This window comes from Primulina eburnea, chromosome 6 (genome assembly GCF_022965805.1).
Source record: "Primulina eburnea isolate SZY01 chromosome 6, ASM2296580v1, whole genome shotgun sequence".
NCBI classification, from domain to species: domain Eukaryota; kingdom Viridiplantae; phylum Streptophyta; class Magnoliopsida; order Lamiales; family Gesneriaceae; genus Primulina; species Primulina eburnea.
This window is the reverse complement of record NC_133106.1, coordinates 37,968,504-37,990,687: the sequence shown is the minus strand read 5'-3', so window position 1 is coordinate 37,990,687 and position 22,184 is coordinate 37,968,504. Positions and strand designations below refer to the sequence as shown.

Here is a 22,184-nt window from a genome sequence, read left to right as displayed (position 1 = left end):
TAGTGAAAAAAGAAAGAAAATAATGAAGATTTTGATAAAACAATAGACAAACTCAGGGTGAGAAAAAATGAAAATTTTGAAAACAGAAGATACCAAAGTTCGTAAAATCAATCGATTTCGACCCCTACCTCACAAGAAGCCGTTGAAGTTTCATGGTTATTTGAATATACAGATTCAACCAAATAGCCAAATATGTGCCGGATTCTTACCAGTGCCGAGAAAAAGAAAATCGTAAGCCTAACTGACCATGATACCACAAGCGAGCTTGCGGAAGAGCAGAAAGATTTATGAGAAAGTGGTAGGAGAGAGTAAATCTAATTTTTTTTTTATGATAAGAAAGAGCGGGATATTAATGACAAGGAAGAACCCGCAAGCATCCATGCATTGAAATTTGAGGGGATTAGCTATTTGGCTGCAAATAAATTGGGAGCAAGTTTGCTCGAGGAGTGTAAGAGGAAATGAATTGGCATGAGTTTTTTGGGATTCTTTCCTTTTTCATTTTGATTATTCCTTGAATTTTTCATGCAATGGTCGACTGAATTACATTTTTGTAATATATGTTTTGTTGTTTGATGTTCTACTGCATGTTATTTAGTACAGGATAAAGATGTTTTGTTGGTTGGATTATAAGGAAAGATCGTCAATCTTAAATTATCTTTTTTTACTATATTTATACAACTTAGAAGCTATATTTATACAACTTAGAAGCATTTAATTGAAAAATATATTGTTTTTTGAAAAATGATATATCAGACCATTGTGATCTATCTATATGCCAATATTCTTCTTTTTTAATAAAAGCTCCGAGAGCATTCGATTGTACACGCACGCGAGCAACGGTATGATAAATCTCTAAAGCCCCAATATAAATAAGATCGTGCATGTGTTCCTGATTTTCAAATTTAGATAATATTATTTTTTAATTTGAAATGGTATTATTTTGCTTTTAAAAAAAAGAGAGAGAAAAGAAAAAGGTTTTATAGAGGTAATTCTCATTTGGAATTGCGATATATCAAATGTTGACACGCTTCTTGTGTTTTTGGTGAACAAAGTCACTCCCACACTTGGCAAGAGTGATTGAAGAGTGGGTAGGGTTTAACGTTAACCATGCCGGAAACGGAGCCCAACGATTTTTAGTTCCAAGAAATTTCACAACCCTGATTAATCCAAGCACAGCGAAATTCGCGTTTTGATAGGCCGGATCGATCGATTACAATGGGCGCGGCGGTGAAAGTGGAGAAATCACCCTTGGATCTACTCTCGTCCCAGGGAGTGAATTCAATGCTGAAATCCTTTAAACTGAAAACAAAGCAGCAGGAGCTCTTGATCCGTGTCACGATCCTTTTCTTGGTGTACGTTCTGGCCTTCATTACTCGTTTGTTCAGTGTGTTGCGTTACGAGAGCATGATCCACGAGTTTGACCCATACTTCAACTATCGGGTAACCCAGTACCTGACTCAAAAAGGGTATTACGAGTTCTGGAACTGGTTCGACTCAGAGAGCTGGTATCCGCTGGGTAGGATCATCGGTGGGACGCTCTATCCTGGGCTCATGGTTACGGCCGCCTTGATTTACTCGACCCTCCGCTTTCTTAGGTACATTCATTGTTTTTAGTTGGATTACTGAAATTATACCTGGTAGATGTGGTTTTTAAAGTTTCCATGTCGTGTTGGGTAACAAGACCAAACTTTTAGATATCATTGTTCTAAATCTTGCAAACTTAAGTTGCAGTGCATGTCATGCACACATCTCATATGAGTTTTTCCATCATTTTCTAGGTTTGCTGTGCACATCCGTGAAGTTTGTGTACTCACCGCTCCATTATTTGCTTCCAACACAACTCTCGTTGCTTACTTCTTTGGGAAAGAGATATGGGACTCTGGTGCTGGACTTGTAGCAGCTGTATTGATTGCTGTCTGCCCAGGTTATATATCGAGGTCGGTGGCGGGCTCATATGATAACGAGGGTGTAGCCATATTTGCGTTACTGCTTACATTCTATCTGTTTGTTAAGGCTGTAAATACAGGCTCACTTGCTTGGGCCTTGGCCTCAGCTTTTGGGTATTTCTATATGGTTTCAGCATGGGGTGGTTATGTGTTCATTATCAATTTGATCCCACTATATGTGATGGTCCTTTTGGTTACTGGGAGATTCTCGATGAGATTATATGTGGCTTATAATTGCATGTATGTGCTGGGAATGTTACTGGCAATGCAAATTCGTTTTGTGGGATTTCAGCATGTCCAATCTGGAGAGCACATGGCTGCAATGGGAGTGTTTTTCTTGATGCAGGTAAGCAATTTTTTTATGGAACTCCCAGCCAAAAGTTATAGATATAAAGCAGCTTGAGTAGCTGATTGACTTCTTTTGCTTTAATGTCCAAGTGGAATGAAACTTCGTCTTATGTCATGAATTAGGGTTAATTCTAAGTTCCTGGAGTCGGACAAAAGTCATGACAAAAACAACTGGATGAAGAATATATTTAGATGCAATAACTTTGCTTTATCGTCTACTTAAATTGCAAAAGAATTATCATTACTGAAACAATTGGAATAACTCACATCCTTTAGTCCGTAGAAACAACATTGACATGCAATCTAATATATCTGTTTACCAAGTGTTGGAAGATATTAGATGCTTGCGGTAGGGGTTGACTACAGAATTTTCTGGATGCTATCTTGGGCAAGAGATTAGAGTTAGAAATATAATAGTATGCTTTAAAATTTCAATATTTCAAAGGTCATTTACTTCTATTCCTTTTGGTTATTGCTGATTCACATAGTTTTAAACTTGACAATAATGATAACTGTGGGCAATGGCCACCAACTGCTGCATTTCTGAAATCTCATCCAAGTAGAGGTTGTAGCCTTCAGTTCACATATAGTTAATACCTATCATTCGTTTGTTGTTTTATCTATTTCCCCCTTGTGTATAGATGTAGAATCCATTGGAGGGTTCACTGTCAATCATCTAATTATCATTAATTTCAATTTTTTGTGCAGGTTTTCTACTTTTTGGATTGGGTTAAGTACCTACTAGATGATCCAAAGTTGTTTCAGGCATTCCTGAGGATCACAGTGACCTTTACAGTAGGTTTGGGAGCCATAGCTCTGGGAGTTGGAACTGCCTCTGGATATATTTCTCCATGGACTGGTCGATTTTATTCCCTCTTGGATCCAACATATGCAAAAGATCACATTCCGATCATTGCATCTGTCTCCGAACATCAGCCGACGGCATGGTCATCTTTCATGTTTGATTTTCACGTGTTGTTGATACTTTTCCCTGCTGGTCTGTATTTCTGCTTCAAACGTTTGTCAGATGTGACGATATTCATAGTGATGTATGGTCTCACTAGCATGTACTTTGCTGGAGTCATGGTGCGGTTAATACTTGTTGCTACACCTGCAGTATGTCTCATCAGTGCTATTGCAGTCTCAGCCACCATAAAGAACTTAACTCAGCTGGTGAGATTAAAAAGCAAGCCCGCAATTGGTGGTATGAGTAAAGGAACAACTGGCTCCAAAACTTCTTCAAAGGTTGGCTCCTGGTGCTTACTTTTTCAAATAATCTGTTATTCAAGACATGAGGAATTTTATTGCAACACGGGATTATAATGAATGCTTGATTGATATGATGAGCAGTTCTCTGACTGATTTGGATGGTAACCTATATTTTTCTAAATCAAACAATATTATTTAAGAAAATTAGAAGCAACTTCTGGAACCATATGCTGTTGTACAGAAGATGTTATCGATTTGTTAAAAAAACGTTTTATTGTGTTTGAATTTCTATAAGAACTGTAGGGGAAGAATATTGGAGTATTAACGGCAAAAAATAGGGCATGGGCATATTTAAGAGTGGTCTAAAAGTGCTCCAGCTTAAAATTGATTATTTGATCTTTCAAAAAGTGAAAAAAAGACAATAGATTATCGGGGAACCTATTGAGGCTTGGTAGCTTTGAAAGATGCCAGCCAGCATGGCAGCTAGATGCACCAGTGAAGAGGAAGTGATGGAATTTATCTGTTGAGGTGGTTAAGAAGGATCCTATAGTTTTGGTTAGCATTAGAAATGACCCGCTACAAAGTGGAGATAAAACTTTACCCAGTGTACAAACTTTGTTGTGTTGAAACCTAAATATAAGTTCCGCGAGTTCTTTCTTCATGCATGTCTTTTCTGAGGCTTCTGATGGCATCGGTTTGTTGAAAACGCTGCTAGTTTTATTAGATATTTTATTGTCTTTCCCTAGGAAACAGATTACAAACAGAAATTGTACAAAGAAAAGAGGTGACAGTAAAACTATCCATTTTCAACGTATAATTGCTCCAAAAATAGTAGCCAGTCAAGAATCTGGTAAAAACATCTAGCTTTCAGTAATTCTGTGATCACGTAGATTCTTTCTTTTCCTTACTGAAATTGATCAAATAGATTCTACTTTGTGTTTTAGTTACAACTGACATTAATGAAGTTCCTAACTCAGGCTTGTAACAATGAAAATCTCAAGCCAATGAGGTTGAAAAATTGTATGAACTCGAAACTTAATAGTATAGTTAGTCTTGAACCTGCGCCATTCTCATGATCTGTAACATAACAAAAAAGTTCTAAAAATATAGTTCTAGATAATGTGATGGTCGGATTAATAAACATTTGCTATTTCATAATTTTCCTCTCTTTTCTACATTTTACTTCTCAGGACTCTTGGTATTCTCCTTCATTAGGAGATTGATAAGTATGAGTATTGAAATTAGGCAGGAAGGAAAGTGACTGTATTGGATGCCTTTACTGGTCGTTACATAATAAGCACTATAATTCATCTCTATACCATGCCTATTATTCTCGTAGTTTGAAATATGATGAATAGATTAAGTAATCTGAAGAGTAGGCTAACTTTATATACAGAATGTTGTAGTTCATTCACAATGCCTTTTATGTAGTTTTGATTCGCTGAAGACACAGATTATATCAAGTTAACATGTCAATTCCGAATAACACATCACGATGTTATTGTTTTAATATCAGGGCCACTTTGGTAAATGAAATTCAGTGCTCATACTCTTGTTATAGCTTATCAAAGTATTTTTGACGGGATCTTTAAAAGCAGTTACAAGTGAGTGAATAATCTTACTTTTCTTTGTCTCACAACAGGCCTCGCTGGATCAATCTATGCCTTTTCAGAGAAATGGGGCTTTAGCATTGCTTTTTGGAGCATTTTACTTGCTCAGCAGATATGCGATCCACTGTACTTGGGTTACGTCAGAGGCTTACTCTTCTCCATCAATTGTCTTAGCTGCCAGGGGTGCTCATGGGAATAGAGTAATTTTTGATGACTACCGTGAAGCATATTTCTGGCTGCGACAGAATACTCCTCAGGATGCCAAAGTGATGTCTTGGTGGGATTACTGGCTACCAGATTACTGCCATGGCAAATAGAACAGTGATTGTCGACAATAACACTTGGAATAACACACATATTGCCACTGTTGGGCGTGCTATGTCATCATATGAGAATGAGGCTTATGATATAATGAGATCACTCGATGTTGACTATGTACTAGTGGTGTTTGGTGGTGTTACTGGTTATTCATCTGATGATATTAACAAGTACATAATTTGAATCTCTAGCTTATAATTCTAATTTATTACTGCTGCTGTTTGCAAGATTGCTCAACATGGCTGTCTTTTTAGATGATAAAAATAGTAAAAAATTCCTATGAACTCGAAACTTGAAGGCATAATTAATCTTGAAAATTCTAGTGGTTCATACTCACATATTTTTCTCATCATTTTATTATACTGCACCGCTGAGCCAAAAGGTCTAAACAGTAGGAATATAGTCCTGGTTCTCGTTTCTTTATGTATATCTGCTGCTGGATTTGGTTTTAAGCTTGCGATACATTACTAATATGTCTATCGATATGCATGTGAGCACGCAATACTGCTGTCTCAGTGATTTATTGATTTTTTATTGCCTTATGCTTTAGATACTTTCTGTGCAGCTCACAAATTCATATGATCCATTTTGTATCAGATTTTTATGGATGGTCAGAATTGGAGGTGGAGTTTTTCCTGTCATTAAGGAACCTGATTACCTTGTTAACGGAGAGTATCGTGTTGACAGAGGTGCAGCTCCAAAGATGTTAAATTGTCTGATGTAAGTAGATTTTCATGTCTTACTATTGGTTTAAATTTTACATTTTTTTGCTTGTGATTGTTATGGTTGTGGAAGATTACGTAATTGTACATGTTTTTGACAATTTACTTCAAAACAAGAACATCTGACTAGGTCTATTCAATTTTGTTGTTGTGGGATCTTGAAGTATTGTAACATGTGCCAAAAATTGGATCTCTGATAATCCAAAAAATGAGTACGGCCTGCATTATGATAGGTTTCACCGCTTTGGCAGGCATACATTTACGCATGAATTGTAACATAAATCTTGTGAAGCTTACTGTCCATGAATAGCTATAAAAATTACAAAACATGTGATACTTTACATCCTTAAAGTATCATATGAAATATTGTGTCCTTGGTATTATGATTCTGCCATGCTTGTCAAGGAAAATGCATGCTTGCATATATAGTATAGTGGAGTAACCACCTTTACAGCGACAATTTTTTATTTATTATATTTTGGATGTGATTATTTTTTTGTTGACTTTTCATGATCCTATGAGATTGTAGATAGTAAAAAGAACTCTGTATCTTATGTTTTTAGCATGATAAATGTCATTAATATTTCACTTGAATCCACAACAGGTACAAGCTATCATATTATCGATTTGGTGAAATGACAACAGAATATGGAAAGCCTCCTGGGTGAGTTGCTTGTTTAAATCTTTGCTTTTCTTTTTGGTGAAGCTGTGACACGTCCACGTCTTGGCTGTTCACTTAATAGCAAACCAAGGATTTCCTGAATATGCTATGTCAAGTGTGAATGTAGATAATGCCGAGCATCCATTTTCTATCCATGCAAAGCTTCTAGAGCTCGCAAGTGTTGTTTTATCTACTCACATTGAGTTGGACATGCTGTGCACCTTACACAGCAGATGGGAAAAAATGTTGAGAGAATAAGGCACATTTTCTCTATCCAGTTGTATTTTCTTTAGTATTTCACTTCTGAAACACATGGATCCAAGGTGCTCATAAAATTTTATATGGTTGCTGGATACCAATAACTGAACTGGGAATGGTCTGTTCGAAAATTTTCAAACCTGTGGGTTACTCAAAGCCTGGATGCGAAACTATCCTCTCTCAAATGGCAGCTAGAGATTGGGGGATTCATTTGTCTTTAGCTGCCTCTTTATGTTTCTGCGAGGTCTTGTATATGTATGATGGGATAACTAGTGAAAGTCGATAGGTGACCTCATATCTAAATGTGATCTATCGTTTATTTATAGCATAATATTAGTGAAACGAGTCATCATTTCTGCGTAGGCAACCTTGTATCATCATGAATTTGAATCCAAATTATCTGTGAGCCTATGAGTACAATCATGAGTATCTCTGGACTGTGGGATACTCTATGACTTTATTTTGCTGCATGAGTTGCGTTGTAATGGCTGTCTTCTCTGAACAGATACGACAGGGCTAGAGGAGTAGAAATCGGAAATAAAGACATAAAGCTGGAACATTTGGAAGAGGCATTCACCACATCAAACTGGATAGTCAGAATTTACAAGGTGAAACCCCCCAACAATAGGTGGTGATAATAAACTCCCCTCCTCCATGTTGCACGAATACGGATGTTAAAGTAGTACTGAGTCGAAGGGTATTTGAAGTATACCATTACATTAAAGTGCAGGCATTTGGGGAATTTTTTTTATATATATTGCAGATTTTTGTAGTTTTTTTTACCTCTTAATATATTGCCACAAAGGATGATTTCAGCTCACTATTTGTGTTGGGCATGGAGAGTTCGGGATGAGAGTTCAGATTACGATTAGTTTTTCCTTTTGATGAAAATATGCTTTTTTGGTCCAAATTTTTTATATTTTATAACACTTCCCCTTTATTAAACATAAAATAATTTGTTGGTTTTACCTATATATGTATATATTAGGTATTGCGTCAAATTTCCTCACCGTTTCCATCGCGTGAAATCAAATTAAATTTACTTATTTTGTCTTATCATTTCAACTAAAATAATATAAATATTAACAAAAAAGAGTGAAAAATTATCAAACGGTGGAGAAGAAGAAAAATCTTTTTCTCCGAAGAAACTGTTTTCCGAAAGCTAAAAGTACATAAATAAATACGTGTCGATCATTGATATATATAAATCATAAATATTCACTACCATATATATATATTTTTTTAATCTTCAATGAATATTCCCTTTAGCCAATAAACACATATACACACATATTGTGATATAGAATTATCATTTTTTCCCAAAAAAGAAACATTTTTACCATAAAAAATATGAATTTAAGTACCTTTAACATAAAATAAATTAATAATAAATTAAACTTAAGCACATGTGATTCATTAGATAAATCAATAAATAAATTTAAGTAATTCATTATTTTGGATATTTATTACTATTATTATTATAAAATAAAAGCATATATTTTAGTAGAAATAATATTAGTTGGTTATATATAGATACGTAAAACGACAGCTCAGACTTAAACAAACGGGGAATCGAATCTCTCTCTCTCTCTCACACACACACACACTATTAGATTAGAAAAAGAAAAAGAAAAATCGAATCAACGGAAGCAAGCATATCTGAATCAATCTCCTCCTGTGAGAGAAAAATGACGTCCCAATCTTCTTCAGCTGACATGGGAAAGGGTAAGGAGAAGGAAAATGGCAAGCCCTTGGCCTCGGATAAAGTTGAATGCAGGCCACAAAGAAGAAGAAGGAAGGCCTGGGTTGGCTTAGTTGGCTAACTGGTTGGTTTTATCTGGTTTACGAGATGCTTTTCCAGAGGATTCTAGCCAGCCATTTGCAGAATCCAATGCCCCTTCCTCCTCTCAATGACCTCACCTTCATTGTTACAGGATCCACCTCCGGGATCGGCAAAGAAATTGCTAGGTTATTCTGCGTATACTTTCTGATACATGCATTTTTGCTGTTATTCCAGATTTTTTTCTCTCTCAAAATGTTTCCTTTGATATGCATGCTTGCTTTAGCTGTAGTAAAACGATCACTTGATTTTTTATGGAATGTGAAGTTGATGCCGAAGGCAGATGATTCCTTATGGGAATTTCAGGTCTTGAACTTGGAATATTCATAATGACGAGTTTTTGGTTTATTTATATATAAAGGATTTGATATCTTAAGCTACATCAGGCAATTGGCGGAAGCAGGAGCGCATGTTGTGATGGCAGTAAGAAATTTAAAGGCTGCTAATGAGTTGATAAAGAAATGGCAGGAAGATTGGTTAGGAAGGGGTCTTCCTCTTAATATGGAGGTACTGAATGTATGAAGTCAACTCATAAATTTGGATAAACTGTTGTGGTGAATCTACAAACATGTTATACGGAACATCAATTTTTCCTGCATGTGGTCCAATTTATGCTCGTGCATTCCATTTGACTCTGTATTTTTCAATTAAACAAAATAATATCTTCACCCTCTTTTTTTCATCTTATAAAGATTATTGCTAGTAAAATTTGCAAAGTTTCATTGCGACAAACTTTAACACATGCAATTTTAAAGGTCATGGAACTTGATCTTCTTTCTCTGGACTCCATTGTGAGATTCGCTGAAGCTTGGAATACACGTTCGGCACCCCTCCACGCTCTCATCAACAATGCTGGAATATTTTCCATTGGAGGTTCATATTTTAATCTACTCTAAAAATCACTGCTTGTGTGACAAGTCTTTCCCTTATGGTTGGCAGTAATAAGCTTATTTTGATTTTGCATTAATCCTTCATGAATGAAAGTTTGCACTGCCATTTGTGTATGCATCGAAGTTAGATTAATATTTTCGACTTTAACTCAAGTAACCAATTGTTTCCTGTGATTTTTTTGGTCCAAAGGAATACATTTGTTGATTTGCTGATACTTATCTTGTTACTTTTAAGCAAAGAAAAAAGGTAATCTATTTGATTGCATCCTGGTTGCTCTATTTCTTTGGATTCAGAACCACAAAAATTTTCAAAGGACGGTTATGAAGAGCACATGCAAGTGAACCATCTAGCTCCATCTCTGCTTTCAGTATTGCTTTTGCCTTCCCTCATTAGAGGCTCACCTAGCCGCATTATTAATGTGAATTCTATTGTAAGTTTTACAAGCACTGTGTGCATATTAATTGTTTCAGTGTCATTTAACTTGAATTTGCGACTTTTCTTGTTTGAACCTGAGAGGACTTACATGATTGCTCATTATGGATTGCCAAAATACTGATTAAGAGAAACGTTGGCTGCTCAAACTGAGTGTAATTTGTTTTGGTTGTTTGTAGATGCATTATGTAGGGTTTGTGGATACAGAAGATATGAATGTTGTATCTGGAAAAAGAAAATACACAAGTTTGGTGGGATACTCGAGCAGTAAACTAGCAGAGGTGTGCCCGACCACTTACTTAAAACTTCAGCTATTACTTTTTGGCTTTGGATGACGTCTCTTATTGATCCTATTTTCAATAGTGAGTTGGCAATACTTTAATGTAAGAGTAGCTTCCATGTCTGAAACTCATAATTTTACACTTCTGAGGTTAATGCTATTGGTAGAGATGAGTGGAGACAACTCTTTTTCTGTATTTGGGTTTAAAAAATTGTTGAGAACGTCAACCTACCTCCTTGGCAGTCCATCGGGGGCCTTCTTTTCCGTTATTCCCTTTTGTGGTTCATGTGAAAAGAATAAGCTTGCAAATTTGATCATCACCTTAAAGTGCTGGTTCAAGTCTCATTAATACTACCTTGATATTTGTGAATGCAGATCATGTTCAGCAGTATTCTTAATAAGCGGCTTCCAGCTGAAGCTGGCATAAATGTAGTGTGTGTTTCTCCTGGAATAGTGCACACCAATGTCGTAAGTAACCAATCTGTACTAGGATTTTGACCTATTAATCAGTATCTTAAATTCTTGTGTATTTATTCATTTAAAAGTGGCTGTATGGTTTTTGTTTCTGAGACAAGTGTCGAATCATAGCATTTCGAGGAAATTGGATATTTTTGCTTACATCTTTTTCTGGTTTGTATTGTTGTTCTCTGGCATCACATGCTCCTCTGAAAATCATTGGGCCGAACAACTTTTCACAAAGTTAATGCTTGGTGGCTAATGCCAGATGCATCGAGCTACTTGTTGAGACATTTTATAAGGCACTTTCGTCCTTGGTAGTTAGTTTATGATAGGATTAATGGCCAATCTTATGAAATTAATCTCTAAAATCGTTCTGCACGTAAAAAACAAGCACTAGATTGGTTAGGATGTAGACTGGTAGGTTTGATGAATATATTAACTTATTTTTAGACCGCACGTGAGAGCCCTGTCGGGCTTGTAATACCTCAGCATTTCTTAGTATCATGGGAATGCTTTATCTTGGTCCTCTATATTATATGCAAGTAGTTGTGTGATAAGATTTGGTTTCATTATAATAACGGATAATTGTCTACTCATTGTACATGTTAAAGTTTGAGTTGGTAAATGCAGGCTCGGGATCTTCCAAAGATTGTTCAAGCTTGGTATCATTTAATTCCCTATTTTATTTTCAGCGCAGAAGAAGGTACATCTTCTGAATTTTTCATCATTTTCCAATCAAGTTTTTTTTTTATTTATATATAATACATGTCTACGAGAAATTCTAGTCTTCGCTACATCAAGCCTCATCACCCATTTTCTATTTTGCTTGACGAGCGATGTTCTCTCTTGATGTAAGATCACATAAACTATTGAAAATTCTTAGACTTGGCGTATATTCCTTGGGCATGCTGCTGTCCACTGCATACACGACATAATGCGTCAGTTTTTTTCCTCATTATTCTCTCTTTGCCCTCAACATCTACTAAACCAGCCAGTGAAAAACTAGTCATAGTTTTTGGCAATTGCAGGCTCCAGAAGTGCACTTTTTGCTGCCACCGATCCCCAACTGCCAGAGTACTGTGAGTCACTGAAAGCAGAAGATTGGCCAGTCTGTGCTTTCATCTCTCATGACTGTCGTCCCGCAAATCCATCTGAAGAAGCACACGACGTTGAAACTTGTTATAAGGTTTGGGAGAAGACATTAAAGTTGGTTGGGTTACCGTCGGATGCAGTAGAGAGACTTATACAAGGGGAAGAAGTCGAGTGCAAATATGGAGCCTCCTAATAGGTTACAGACCTTTTAGTTTTGTTTTCTTATCAATTCCTCCGACACAGGAGCTATCCATCTAGTTCAGGCTATCTTGCACAGAACATGGGATTTCATCTTGTTCAATAGCTACGGAATGGCCGAATCTAATATCGAGCTTTTTCACAGTACTCTACTTTCTTGGATACCAGAAACATGGAATGCAGATTGTATGACACATTTCAGCTTATGTATCCTAAGGAAGAGGGTTATTTCCTTACTGAGAAACTATGGTATGATACAGGACATGATAACATGAGGTACTTAATCCCAAGTGGCAAAATCTGCTTCAATATATGGTCCGTAACAGAGAAATTTAGATAAAAAGTAAATAATCCATCTGTTTTAAAGCTTGAGAAAATTGCAATAGCTTATCTGAGGTTATTCGAATCATAAGTATAGGATAAACTACAACGTACCGGCACTCCAGTATGAATAACCAAGAGTAAATGAATAAGGAACCGCTTGAATTTCAAAGAGCTCCTTCAGTTCATCAACTTTATGACCGTGGATTTCAGATAAATCTGCGATTGAACTCAAAAGAAAATTCACATGACCAAGCAAGAATACTCAGTGATAGGTTTGATACGTGGCCTATCAAGCAAATACCTGATCAAGTGGAGAAAAAAACGAGAACTTGAATTACGGTAATGTACTTCAGTCCACACCCATTGAAGATTGAGTGGCGAGCTTGCCTTTTTCCCTGGGAATTCGAAGGGCCAACAAATTGAAGTCCCATTGAAGATTGAGTGGCGAGCTTGCCTTTTTCCCTGGGAATTCGAAGGGCCAACAAATTGAAGTGCACATCAAACTCACTGTCGTCTAACATCACCTCCGCTGATTCTTCTGACAAAAAGCACAAAAATTATACAATCTTGTGTGTATGGTGTCAACCAACATGAACAGGTCCTGATTTCCGGTTTAGCGTAAGATTTCTGGGCTCGCCTCGTACTTATAACACGACGAGCATGGCCAAACGAAAGATTACAAATTGAGAAAATTATATTTCAAATTCAAACGACATTTTGTTGTATTATCTCCGGGGAAGATGGGTAAGGGTTTATTCGAGGTCAAGGGTAAATCTGTAATTTTGATTTGCAGGCTCGTGTCCCCACCATCCTAATCCAATTTACAACCAGGAACACTGAAGAGAAGAAGCATTTTGGTTGCCTTTAATTTAGCCATGGCCTGGTCCTGCACAATCGTCACATGGACTCCATTTCTCAAGCCCAGTACCTCCGACAAAAGAACTGAATACTCCTCATTCAACAACGGAACCCAGTTTTTGAATTCCCCGCTTTATTCTCAATGCCTGATGAAATCTAAAAGTTATGTTTGGGGTAGATTTTGTTGCGATTTTAAAGAAAGATTCAGTCTTTCAGCGCTTGCGTCTACAAGTGGCAACTGGGTTGAGGTGGAGGCTGGTGCTCCCAGAGTGTACGAGGATGACGAGTTCGTGGTGGTTAATTTCTACCGCTTAGCGTTTGTTGAAGACCCAGAAATGGAAGTCTCTAAACATCTCTCTTTCATGCAGGTGATTTTATGATTTGTTTCCTTTTGCTTTGTTTTGTGTGTTGCGTTTTTATAATCTCAGAATTTATTTTTAACATGTCTCTGTTGGTTTTTTGCTGCATATTTTGGTTGTTTTTTTAGAATTTGCCTATTTAATTAATTCAGGGCCGTGATATACGTGGCCGTATATATTTGAATGAGCAAGGAATTAATGCACAGGTATTCCTTTTTTCTTCTCTATTGATATTCTAAATGGTGGTCAGTTTCATACTTTGGCCAGTTCTAGCTGATAAACAGTTTGTTTTCGTTTGTTTTTTGATGTTATTATTGTGTCATGGTCACTATCTTTATCTTCCGGCCAAACTATGTGTCTGATGTTTGGCTGAATCTTCGGTATGTAGCATTTTTACATTCTTACCTTACATTCCATCTTGTGCAGTACAGTGGTCCCGCAAAAGATGCCATGACATATGTTAATTGGGTGAGAGAAGATCATAGGTTTTCTGATATATTAGTTCAGCTCTCCCCTGGATATAATGGTCATGCTTTCCCGAAATTGAGATTGCGATATAAGCCATCCCTTGTACAGGCAAGATATATGGTTTATAACACCTACTGCCAACTGTTAATCGTTAATTTTCTTTCTTGCTTTGTATGCACCAAATGTTAGAGAAGAGACCTAACTTCCTTCATGTATATTAGAAACTTGAAATAGAATTGTCTTGTGTTCTCCTTCTCTTGGGCCTTATTTTCTACGATTTATGATACGTACTTTGTGAAACTCTGTACTTTTTACTGCTAGGACTAGAATCTTAGTAGCCTTCTAGACATATGATCAACTTTTTTTGGCAGATTCTTTGTTTATCTGTACTAGGCAACCCAGGAACCTATTATTTTCATTTCTGTTGAATTTTATTGATGTAAAATAATATACCTCGGGGTCCATTCTTTCTCCCAGTGGGAAGAGGGCATATCAGATCTCCCTTTGCTTGACCCGTCAATGCGAGCCACACCTCTTACACCATCTCAATGGAGGAGCAGACTGACAGCAGTTAAGAAGGTTGATAATTCATCAAACACAGTTGTTCTCCTGGATGTGAGAAACGGTATTATCCTTTTTTAAAAAAAAAATTATTCTCGTTGCTGCTTTCTTCCTCTGGTTCATAGCATATTTCATGAATACAAAGTTTATTTACAACCAATGCACCAACTCAAATGGTAGAAAATTGGTTTCCCATGGTATGATCGTTGGTTTAAGGAACATTGAGTGTGACTTTTTAAAAATGGTTTGCTAGAGAACGTTACATTAGTGTCTTAATGCAAGAACCATTGCATGATTTTCAATATTAAACTATTTGTAAATTTACAAGGAATGAGTAGTTTTTCCATCGCATCTCGTTTGTCCTTTTTGTGTAACACATTATGATAATTTATTTTTCGATACATCTTCAATTCTACAATCCTCTGCCCCTGCGAACCATTTCATTACATTCCTTAATATATATATGAACTTCTAATTTATCTTACCCAGTTCTGGTGTTACCGTATTTTGTTTTGTTAAATTTAATATTTTAACCCTAAGGATATATGGTTTCATGATTTGAACATGGTGATCAACTCTGTGGAATATCAACTATCCAAAGGTCATGCCTTGAGACTAATTAGCAAACATTAGATGAAATTGAGTGCAGTGACCAATCCCTTTTTTAAATGTTCCATTTCCTCACAAAGCCTAATATGCATGCGAACATGTAATTCATTGTGTTATTAGGCGGAAGCAAGAATTTATTGAAATATAATTTACAAACAATAGCATGGCACTCCAATTTACATCTCATTGAGTCTCAAATTCCCTCTTGTTTTTGTTTTTTTCAATCTAGAATGATATTCCGTTTTATTTGTTCAAATATTCTTTTAGTGTTTATGGGACATAATTAAGCCACATGTTTTAAGGTTATGAATGGGATGTTGGTCACTTCCAAGGGGCACAGCGTCCTGATGTAGATTGCTTCAGAAGCACGTCGTTTGGCCTACCGGAGTCGGAGGTAGTGCCTTCTTTTTGATATTTTACTTACTGAAAACCCTTAGGTCCTAATACATCCTTCAAGAAATTTCCTATATTATCTGTGTGAAATTAATCGGAGTTGGCATAACACACACATACATTCAAGAAATTTGACCCACCCTTGACGGAACACAGCCTTATTTTGCACCGATTTGTGTCCAGATTCTGGCTTCAGATCCTTTGTCTGCTGTTGATAAAGAGAGAACAGATATATTGATGTATTGTACTGGAGGAATCCGCTGCGACATATACTCCACAATTCTTAGGTCAATCTTGTGAATATTGATGCTTTTCATGTCCTGTTCTTTGTTAAAACAATTTCTATGGTGCATCGGATTGCTTGATTCTGAAATTTGAATCTTGGAAGGTGCAATATGCTATTTATATTTTTTATCTTTTCAAGCTCTCAAAAACATGTAATCAAATAAAGAAATTGCTTTGTTATACTGTAAGCTTCTTGTTTGTGTGACAGGCAACGGGGTTTTACAAATTTGTATACTCTAAGTGGAGGAGTTTCTCATTACCTCGAGACTGAAGGTTTTGTTGGATGGGTTGGAAATTTGTTTGTTTTTGATGGCCGTCTTTCCCTCTCACCTTTTACCTACAAGCCCGAAATTTGTTCTGATCCAAGAAGAAAGCAAGAAGTGTCCCATTCGTTTGCGAAATGCTACATATGTGCTGCTCAAGTTTCTGAGTTGAGGCATCGCAACTGCGCCAATCTTGACTGCAACCTGCTGTTTCTGTAAGTTTTCGTTCTCCTAGAATCAATCGTCAATTTTGAGAATGGTACGTCTAAAAAAATGTGTCCGGGGGAGAATAATATATTGATATACGCAACTTTGGAGAGCTTTTTTTCCTTCTGTCTCAAGATATGGATATTATTTGATAGGATGTTACTTATTTAGTTAGACTTGGGTAGTATTTGTAAATGTTTAAAAAAAATATTATGGATTTTTATTTATAAAATTTTGCGAACTTATAAAAGAAAAATCCATAACCACTTTGTCACTTTGCTTTTACATCTCTCATATTCCTTTTTTTTAGCAACCCTGTTATTCCTGAATGTGATCGGGTTCGCTTTTGCAGATGCTGCTTGAAATGTGTGAATGACTTCAGAGGATGTTGTTGCATGAACTGCATGTCGGCCTCTCGGCTTAGACCTGTGCTACCAGGGCATCGGAGATACCAAAAGTGGCATAATTATCGAGATCTGTAGGTCATTAGATCAGAATCTCTATTATACACAGCACTTGTGAGATGTGTTGATAATGCATATATGTACAAAAAATAATATTTTTTTAATTGATGACCCAAAAAAAATATCTGTCTCATTCTCTTTTTTGTGTTAATGTAATTGAATAAAAATTAAAAGGTGACGATATAATGGCCTTGTTGTGTATTAAAAATATAGCATGGTTTATGTATTACATCTTTCTATTTGTGTTTAAGTCGGTATTAATTAATTAACTATTTAAACTTACAATTATATTAAATTCATCAAGGTCTCACATTTTCCACCACCAAATCTCATCCATGGTGATAAAAGATCATTCCACTCCTTAACCGTTCATCTCTCCTCGTTCTCATGGTTTCGTGCTTCTCTTCTCCTTCAAGAAGAGATTTATTATTCTCAACAGTTAACATATGTATTGTTTGTGTCCCTCCTCCATGGCCCAAAAAGAAACCCCTCCATCCTTGCCCCTCGTAAAGTTGATTCAGTTACTGCAGAATCCATGGTTTCACCTCAACCTGAAAGATCACCCTCTTCAGATGTTACTTTTGCCAACAGAGAGAGTCTCTCGCCAACCTCGGTTTTTTTCAACAGTTTGTTCTCATCCTGAGATTCATAAAACTTGCGTTTCTCCAGCAGCTTCGTGTGCTACTGATTCTGGCGGAACGATAATGATATGTGACATCTGTCCTAACTTATAAAGAAGATGTTGATTTTAACTACTCTGTTAAAGTATCTTCTGTTTCAGTCCCGGCTGCTAACTCCACAACGCTATCTTACTTATTCATTTATGCTGCCACTAAATGAGCTGACAGCTCTTACAAGTTGAATTTGACATTTTTTCTCCCTTTATGGGCATGAAGAAATTTGAGGATCATACATCTACTGAAGAATCTTGTGCTAGTATTACGGCGAATTCTGGTAAAAAAGAATGCTGAAGGGTTTGTTCCGTACAAGTGGTGTTTATCAGAGAGGAAGACAAGTCAGCCATGTCATTTCTTCAAGTATGGGAGAGTCGATGTATGATTTTCTGTGGGTAAGCTACTACTCAATTCCTAGTCGATGTATGAACAGGAATTACGTACATTAATTGTTTCCTTAGTAACCAAAACATTTTCATTTCTGGTTTTGGAACTTCAGACGCTGTTACAAAGGTAAGTTTGTACTGAAGTTTTGCTGCACATGCTGTTTCCTGGTGGTGTGTATATTTTATATTTCCTGCCTTCTATGGTTTCTTGCCACATCAACAATAACACTGCATGAGTCGCATGCCTCTTCACTTGATCGTATTGAGAGATTGTAGTCAGAAGTATGTTAATCATATCGTGGATCCATTGATTATATTATAAGATTATATGATATTTGTGTGCTATTGTTTTTTGAAGAAAATATAATTGAATGTGGATTTCAATTATATACATAGACACGTTTAAGTTGTGGGGATCTTCTTTTTAAATTTGAAGTGATTCGTATTAGGTTATAATATAGGAAAACATAAATAAAATAGTAATATTTGACTTTAATTTTGAAAATAGAAGAAATAAAGAGACTCTTACGCCTTATCATCACTACTGCTTGGTAGCAACTGGTGAAAGATTCAGTACAATTTAGTGGATTCGTAAATTGTATACCATTCAACACTTACTGTTCAAAAAGGGTGAATTTAGTAGGATGGAGCATACCGTGCTTGCAGTATGTCAATTTAGCTAGGTAACCAAAACAGATGACCGAAACTTGGATGAAATATAGTTGATCACCAAGCAGGCGTGAGGCAACCGAGTAAGCCTTCTTGCAGAAATCTTTTTCTTCACATGCTATTGTGAAGGGTCACTCCAGCTCTCTCTCTCTCCAGGTTTCTGCTTGAGCCCTTCACGTGCGTCACTTCTGGATTTTGCTACCTCAACAAAGATTACTCGGCCATCGAGAAACTGCAAGGACGTTGGGAAGCCAATTCAAAACGAGAGAAAAATTGTCGAAAGGGACAGAGATTACTCGTACATCTAAATTTCTACATTAGTATCCTGCAATATCAAGTGTTTTAAGAGAATCTTCCAATCTGCAATCTAGACTTTTTTACATGTGTGTGTGCGTGCGTGTGTATGTGTGAAGGCCACCTAAAGACTTACCTTCCCATGCATACCTTCAATGGCTTTCTTAGACTCCTCTGCCATGGCATATCTTAAGAATGCAAATCCCCTCGGCCTGTTCGCTATCTTATCCATCACCAAATTCACTACAATAATGATAACACATGTTCTCATTTTAGAATCTTGAAACCCATAATTCAACCATTTGTGTGGGTGGAAAAATAATTTATCAGATTTAAAATCCACTTAAATCATATCCACGATTCTGATTTCTGAAACAACACAGCACTATTAACAATATTATAAAGAGAACGCCAGGATTGATGATTTTTGGTTACTTCAACGTATCATGCTCAAATTACCAATTGACTGATCTAAAATTTAACAAAAATAAAATCCTTGATACAAACCCAACAGCAAAGAGCTTTCAATAAAGAATCTGATATCCAAGTTTTGTGATGCAATTCTGACCTTCAACGAGCTCACCAAATTTTTCGAATGCATTTCTTAGACTCTCCTCTGTGGTCCTAAAAGAGAGCCCTGATAAAACAAAAACAAAAAACCATCGAGACATTCAGAACATAGTTGGAAACACAATTCTCACACACAATCATGGGGGATTGCCGATCAGCATACAATAACGAAGTTCAGAACTCGTTGCCACAGCAAGTCATTCTAGATGCGCACAAGAAATTTAATGACAATAATAGTTATTTTTATTATTACTACTACTACTACAATGGTTGTTGACTTGATCCAGGAAATCCATTTCTACATACCATAATTCAAGTGAAATATCGTACCTAGGAGTGTAAGAGAGCCAATCCAATTGCATCAAAGTTCAACTCAACCAAGCCGACTAGTAGTATCTCGGTCGAGCTCAAAGTTACAATTTTTTTATTATTTAAATTACTATTCTATTCATACTTATTTACAAAATTATTTTTACATAACTAACTTTGTAAAGGTCATAAGATACTTTTGTTCAACCTCAACTCAAGCTCGTATGGAAGATCGTGTTTAGGGTGATGGCTAGCATTCTCTGAGGGAGTGGCAGATTGCCTTGAATTTTCTTAAAGGATGTGAAGAATGAGCTTTCAACTCTCCAATGTTTTGCAAGAGTTTAATTTCTAAATTTACCTCCCTAATCAGACTTGTGACATATTATGCGCATGAGAGCTAAACTTAAGCTCGAGCCACTTGGAAACGACGCAAGTCTAGATTAATAATCTAGACCAGGTTCAGGTCGAGATCGAACTCGAGCTAGAGCTCATTTCATAGTCCCAGCGATTCAGACATCCTGCAAAGGTATACAGCTCAGTGATGACTGACGACTCTTGTTTTAAATTTTAGAGTTTGAACTGTTCTAAGCTACATCGAATGGAAACTTTCACTAAAAAAATTCAACAAATTACATATTAATATATAATATTAAGTTTGCAACCACCAGTACATATCGCATAGAAACACTGTTTAAGAGCACTAAAAATTTCCAGAAAACACAGTTACCAATACTTTAATTACCAAAAAAAAAGTTAAAGGGGAGAGAGAGAGAGCTGACCGCTAACGAAGAGTTTGGTGGAAGGATTGAAATGCGTTCTCGACGCAGAAGAAGGCGGACGACTAGGTGGGAGATACGCCGCAATTAGGAGATTACATTCTCGAACTCCACTTACAAGCTTGTTGGGCTTAAGAGGTGCGGAGTAGAAGACTATTTCCGATATGCTTCCCGGTGGTGGCAGCGGCGTCGCGAGGAGAGGGCGAGGTCGAATGTGGTGGTTGAAGGTGGCGGTAGCCATTACGTCGTCTGATGATATCCCCCACACGATTGACTGATTAAACTAATCTTTTACGCATTTTCCAATCACCCCCTTCAAGTTTATTAAAATCGTATTTTGGTACCTCGGAAACTAACAAATAGGAGTTCATAGCAGTCTAGTTTCGAATAGAAATTATTTCAAATCGACGAGATTAAAAAAAAAAATCATGACATGTTAAATGAATATTTAAAAAACAACACAGTAATTCGTATTAAAAAGTTTTCTATGTATCATTTTTTCGGGGCAAAAACTTGTGTGAGACGATCTCACGGGTCGTATTTGTGAGACGGATCTCTTATTTGGGTCGCCCATGAAAAAGTATTACTTTTTATGCTAAGAGTATTACTTTTTATTGTGAATATGAGTAGAGTTGATCCGTCTCACAGATTATGATCCGTGAGACGATCTCACATGAGACTCACCCTTTTTTTCTAATAGAATGTACTATGATAAGAATAAATATACATATTACAATATTCTAGAAAAAAATACTAATAATATATTTATAAAAAATCATATGAGGTCGTCTCATTAATCATAAAAAATAATATTTTTATGTAAAAAAATATTATTTCTTACAATAATATGAACCAGATCGACTCGTCTCAGGAATACCGGCTCTATATCCATGAGACCGTACATACTCTTACCTATTTTAGAGACAAAATAATATTTATTGTCATAAAAAACAATATTTAGCAGTTAAAATACTACTAACAATCTAGAAAATTATATTGACAGTAAATTTTCTTCTTACAAGTTAATAAAATTTCCATCTTTCTTTAAATTACTAGAACATTAATGATATATACTATAAATAGGTAGTTATAATAATTTACTAACTATAATCTTAAAAATATAATCAAGTATCTTTCTCCAAATTAAAATTTACAATATCCATCTAAAAATAATATTAATGTTTCACAAAAAAAAAAATTAATAAAGTTTAGATTTTAGTTTGCATCATCTTCTATTTATTTGCATCGCAAACTAAAAAAATTATGTATTATTAAGGTGATAAAAATAAATATGATTTTAAAAATAAACACAAGAAAAAAACTACAAATAGAACATATTTATTTTGCAAATAAGTAAAATAACAAACACCACATCACAAAAATAGTTTGAAGACTCAATTTTATTTAAATATTAGATAATCAATAAATAGTTTATTATTTTTATCATGATT

General features: G+C 36.0%; 4 protein-coding genes across 5 annotated transcripts; 3 read left to right on the top strand and 1 right to left on the bottom strand.

Annotated features, from left to right (window-relative positions):
• Positions 1 to 1,036: 1,036 nt before the first annotated feature.
• On the top strand, positions 1,037 to 8,044 carry LOC140835080 (dolichyl-diphosphooligosaccharide--protein glycosyltransferase subunit STT3B-like). The gene is given in 8 exon segments (XM_073200416.1): positions 1,037 to 1,595; positions 1,779 to 2,292; positions 3,003 to 3,539; positions 5,146 to 5,400; positions 5,402 to 5,601; positions 6,029 to 6,151; positions 6,758 to 6,817; positions 7,578 to 8,044. Coding segments are annotated over 8 exon segments (2,199 nt in total). The 5' UTR covers positions 1,037 to 1,215; the 3' UTR covers positions 7,708 to 8,044.
• Positions 8,045 to 8,650: 606 nt separating this feature from the next.
• On the top strand, positions 8,651 to 12,506 carry LOC140835084 (dehydrogenase/reductase SDR family member FEY-like). The gene is given in 9 exon segments (XM_073200422.1): positions 8,651 to 8,844; positions 8,847 to 9,040; positions 9,299 to 9,419; positions 9,668 to 9,785; positions 10,097 to 10,233; positions 10,415 to 10,516; positions 10,891 to 10,983; positions 11,605 to 11,677; positions 12,003 to 12,506. Coding segments are annotated over 9 exon segments (1,179 nt in total). The 5' UTR covers positions 8,651 to 8,760; the 3' UTR covers positions 12,260 to 12,506.
• Positions 12,507 to 12,968: 462 nt separating this feature from the next.
• On the top strand, positions 12,969 to 17,228 carry LOC140835082 (rhodanese-like domain-containing protein 8, chloroplastic). Of its 2 annotated transcripts, XM_073200419.1 has the most exons (9): positions 12,969 to 13,186; positions 13,382 to 13,814; positions 13,958 to 14,011; positions 14,232 to 14,381; positions 14,751 to 14,898; positions 15,746 to 15,837; positions 16,020 to 16,123; positions 16,330 to 16,599; positions 16,944 to 17,226. In XM_073200419.1, the coding sequence occupies exons 2-9, from the start codon at positions 13,464 to 13,466 to the stop codon at positions 17,071 to 17,073; spliced, it is 1,299 nt and encodes a 432-aa protein (XP_073056520.1). In that variant the 5' UTR covers positions 12,969 to 13,186; positions 13,382 to 13,463; the 3' UTR covers positions 17,074 to 17,226. The 2 variants fall into 2 exon arrangements, with proteins under 2 accessions (XP_073056520.1, XP_073056521.1); XM_073200420.1 differs by lacking the exon at positions 14,232 to 14,381 and having other exon boundaries at positions 13,120 to 13,814; positions 16,944 to 17,228.
• A 1,412-nt stretch (positions 17,229 to 18,640) lies between these two features.
• On the bottom strand, positions 18,641 to 21,012 carry LOC140835085 (organelle RRM domain-containing protein 2, mitochondrial-like). Its single transcript, XM_073200423.1, has 4 exons — positions 20,737 to 21,012; positions 19,647 to 19,715; positions 19,215 to 19,321; positions 18,641 to 19,016 (listed from the first exon to the last, which is right to left on the bottom strand). Exons 1-4 carry the CDS (start codon positions 20,972 to 20,974, stop codon positions 18,903 to 18,905), a joined length of 528 nt encoding a protein of 175 aa, XP_073056524.1. The 5' UTR covers positions 20,975 to 21,012; the 3' UTR covers positions 18,641 to 18,902.
• Between the last annotated feature and the right edge of the window lie 1,172 nt (positions 21,013 to 22,184).

What these genes read in the sequence shown, in the direction of transcription:
- LOC140835085 (XM_073200423.1), bottom strand. Translation starts at nt 20,974, where the DNA reads ATGGCTACCGCCACCTTCAACCACCACATTCGACCTCGCCCTCTCCTC. An exon ending in CACCAAACTCTTCGTTAGCG is followed by an intron (nt 19,716 to 20,736) that starts GTCAGCTCTCTC and finishes TTGTTTTATCAG; the next exon opens with GGCTCTCTTTTAGGACCACA. An exon ending in TTGAAGGTATGCATGGGAAG is followed by an intron (nt 19,017 to 19,214) that starts GTAAGTCTTTAG and finishes ACGTCCTTGCAG; the next exon opens with TTTCTCGATGGCCGAGTAAT.
- LOC140835082 (XM_073200419.1), top strand. Translation starts at nt 13,464, where the DNA reads ATGGCCTGGTCCTGCACAATCGTCACATGGACTCCATTTCTCAAGCCC. An exon ending in AGCAAGGAATTAATGCACAG is followed by an intron (nt 14,012 to 14,231) that starts GTATTCCTTTTT and finishes CATCTTGTGCAG; the next exon opens with TACAGTGGTCCCGCAAAAGA. An exon ending in ATAAGCCATCCCTTGTACAG is followed by an intron (nt 14,382 to 14,750) that starts GCAAGATATATG and finishes TCTTTCTCCCAG; the next exon opens with TGGGAAGAGGGCATATCAGA.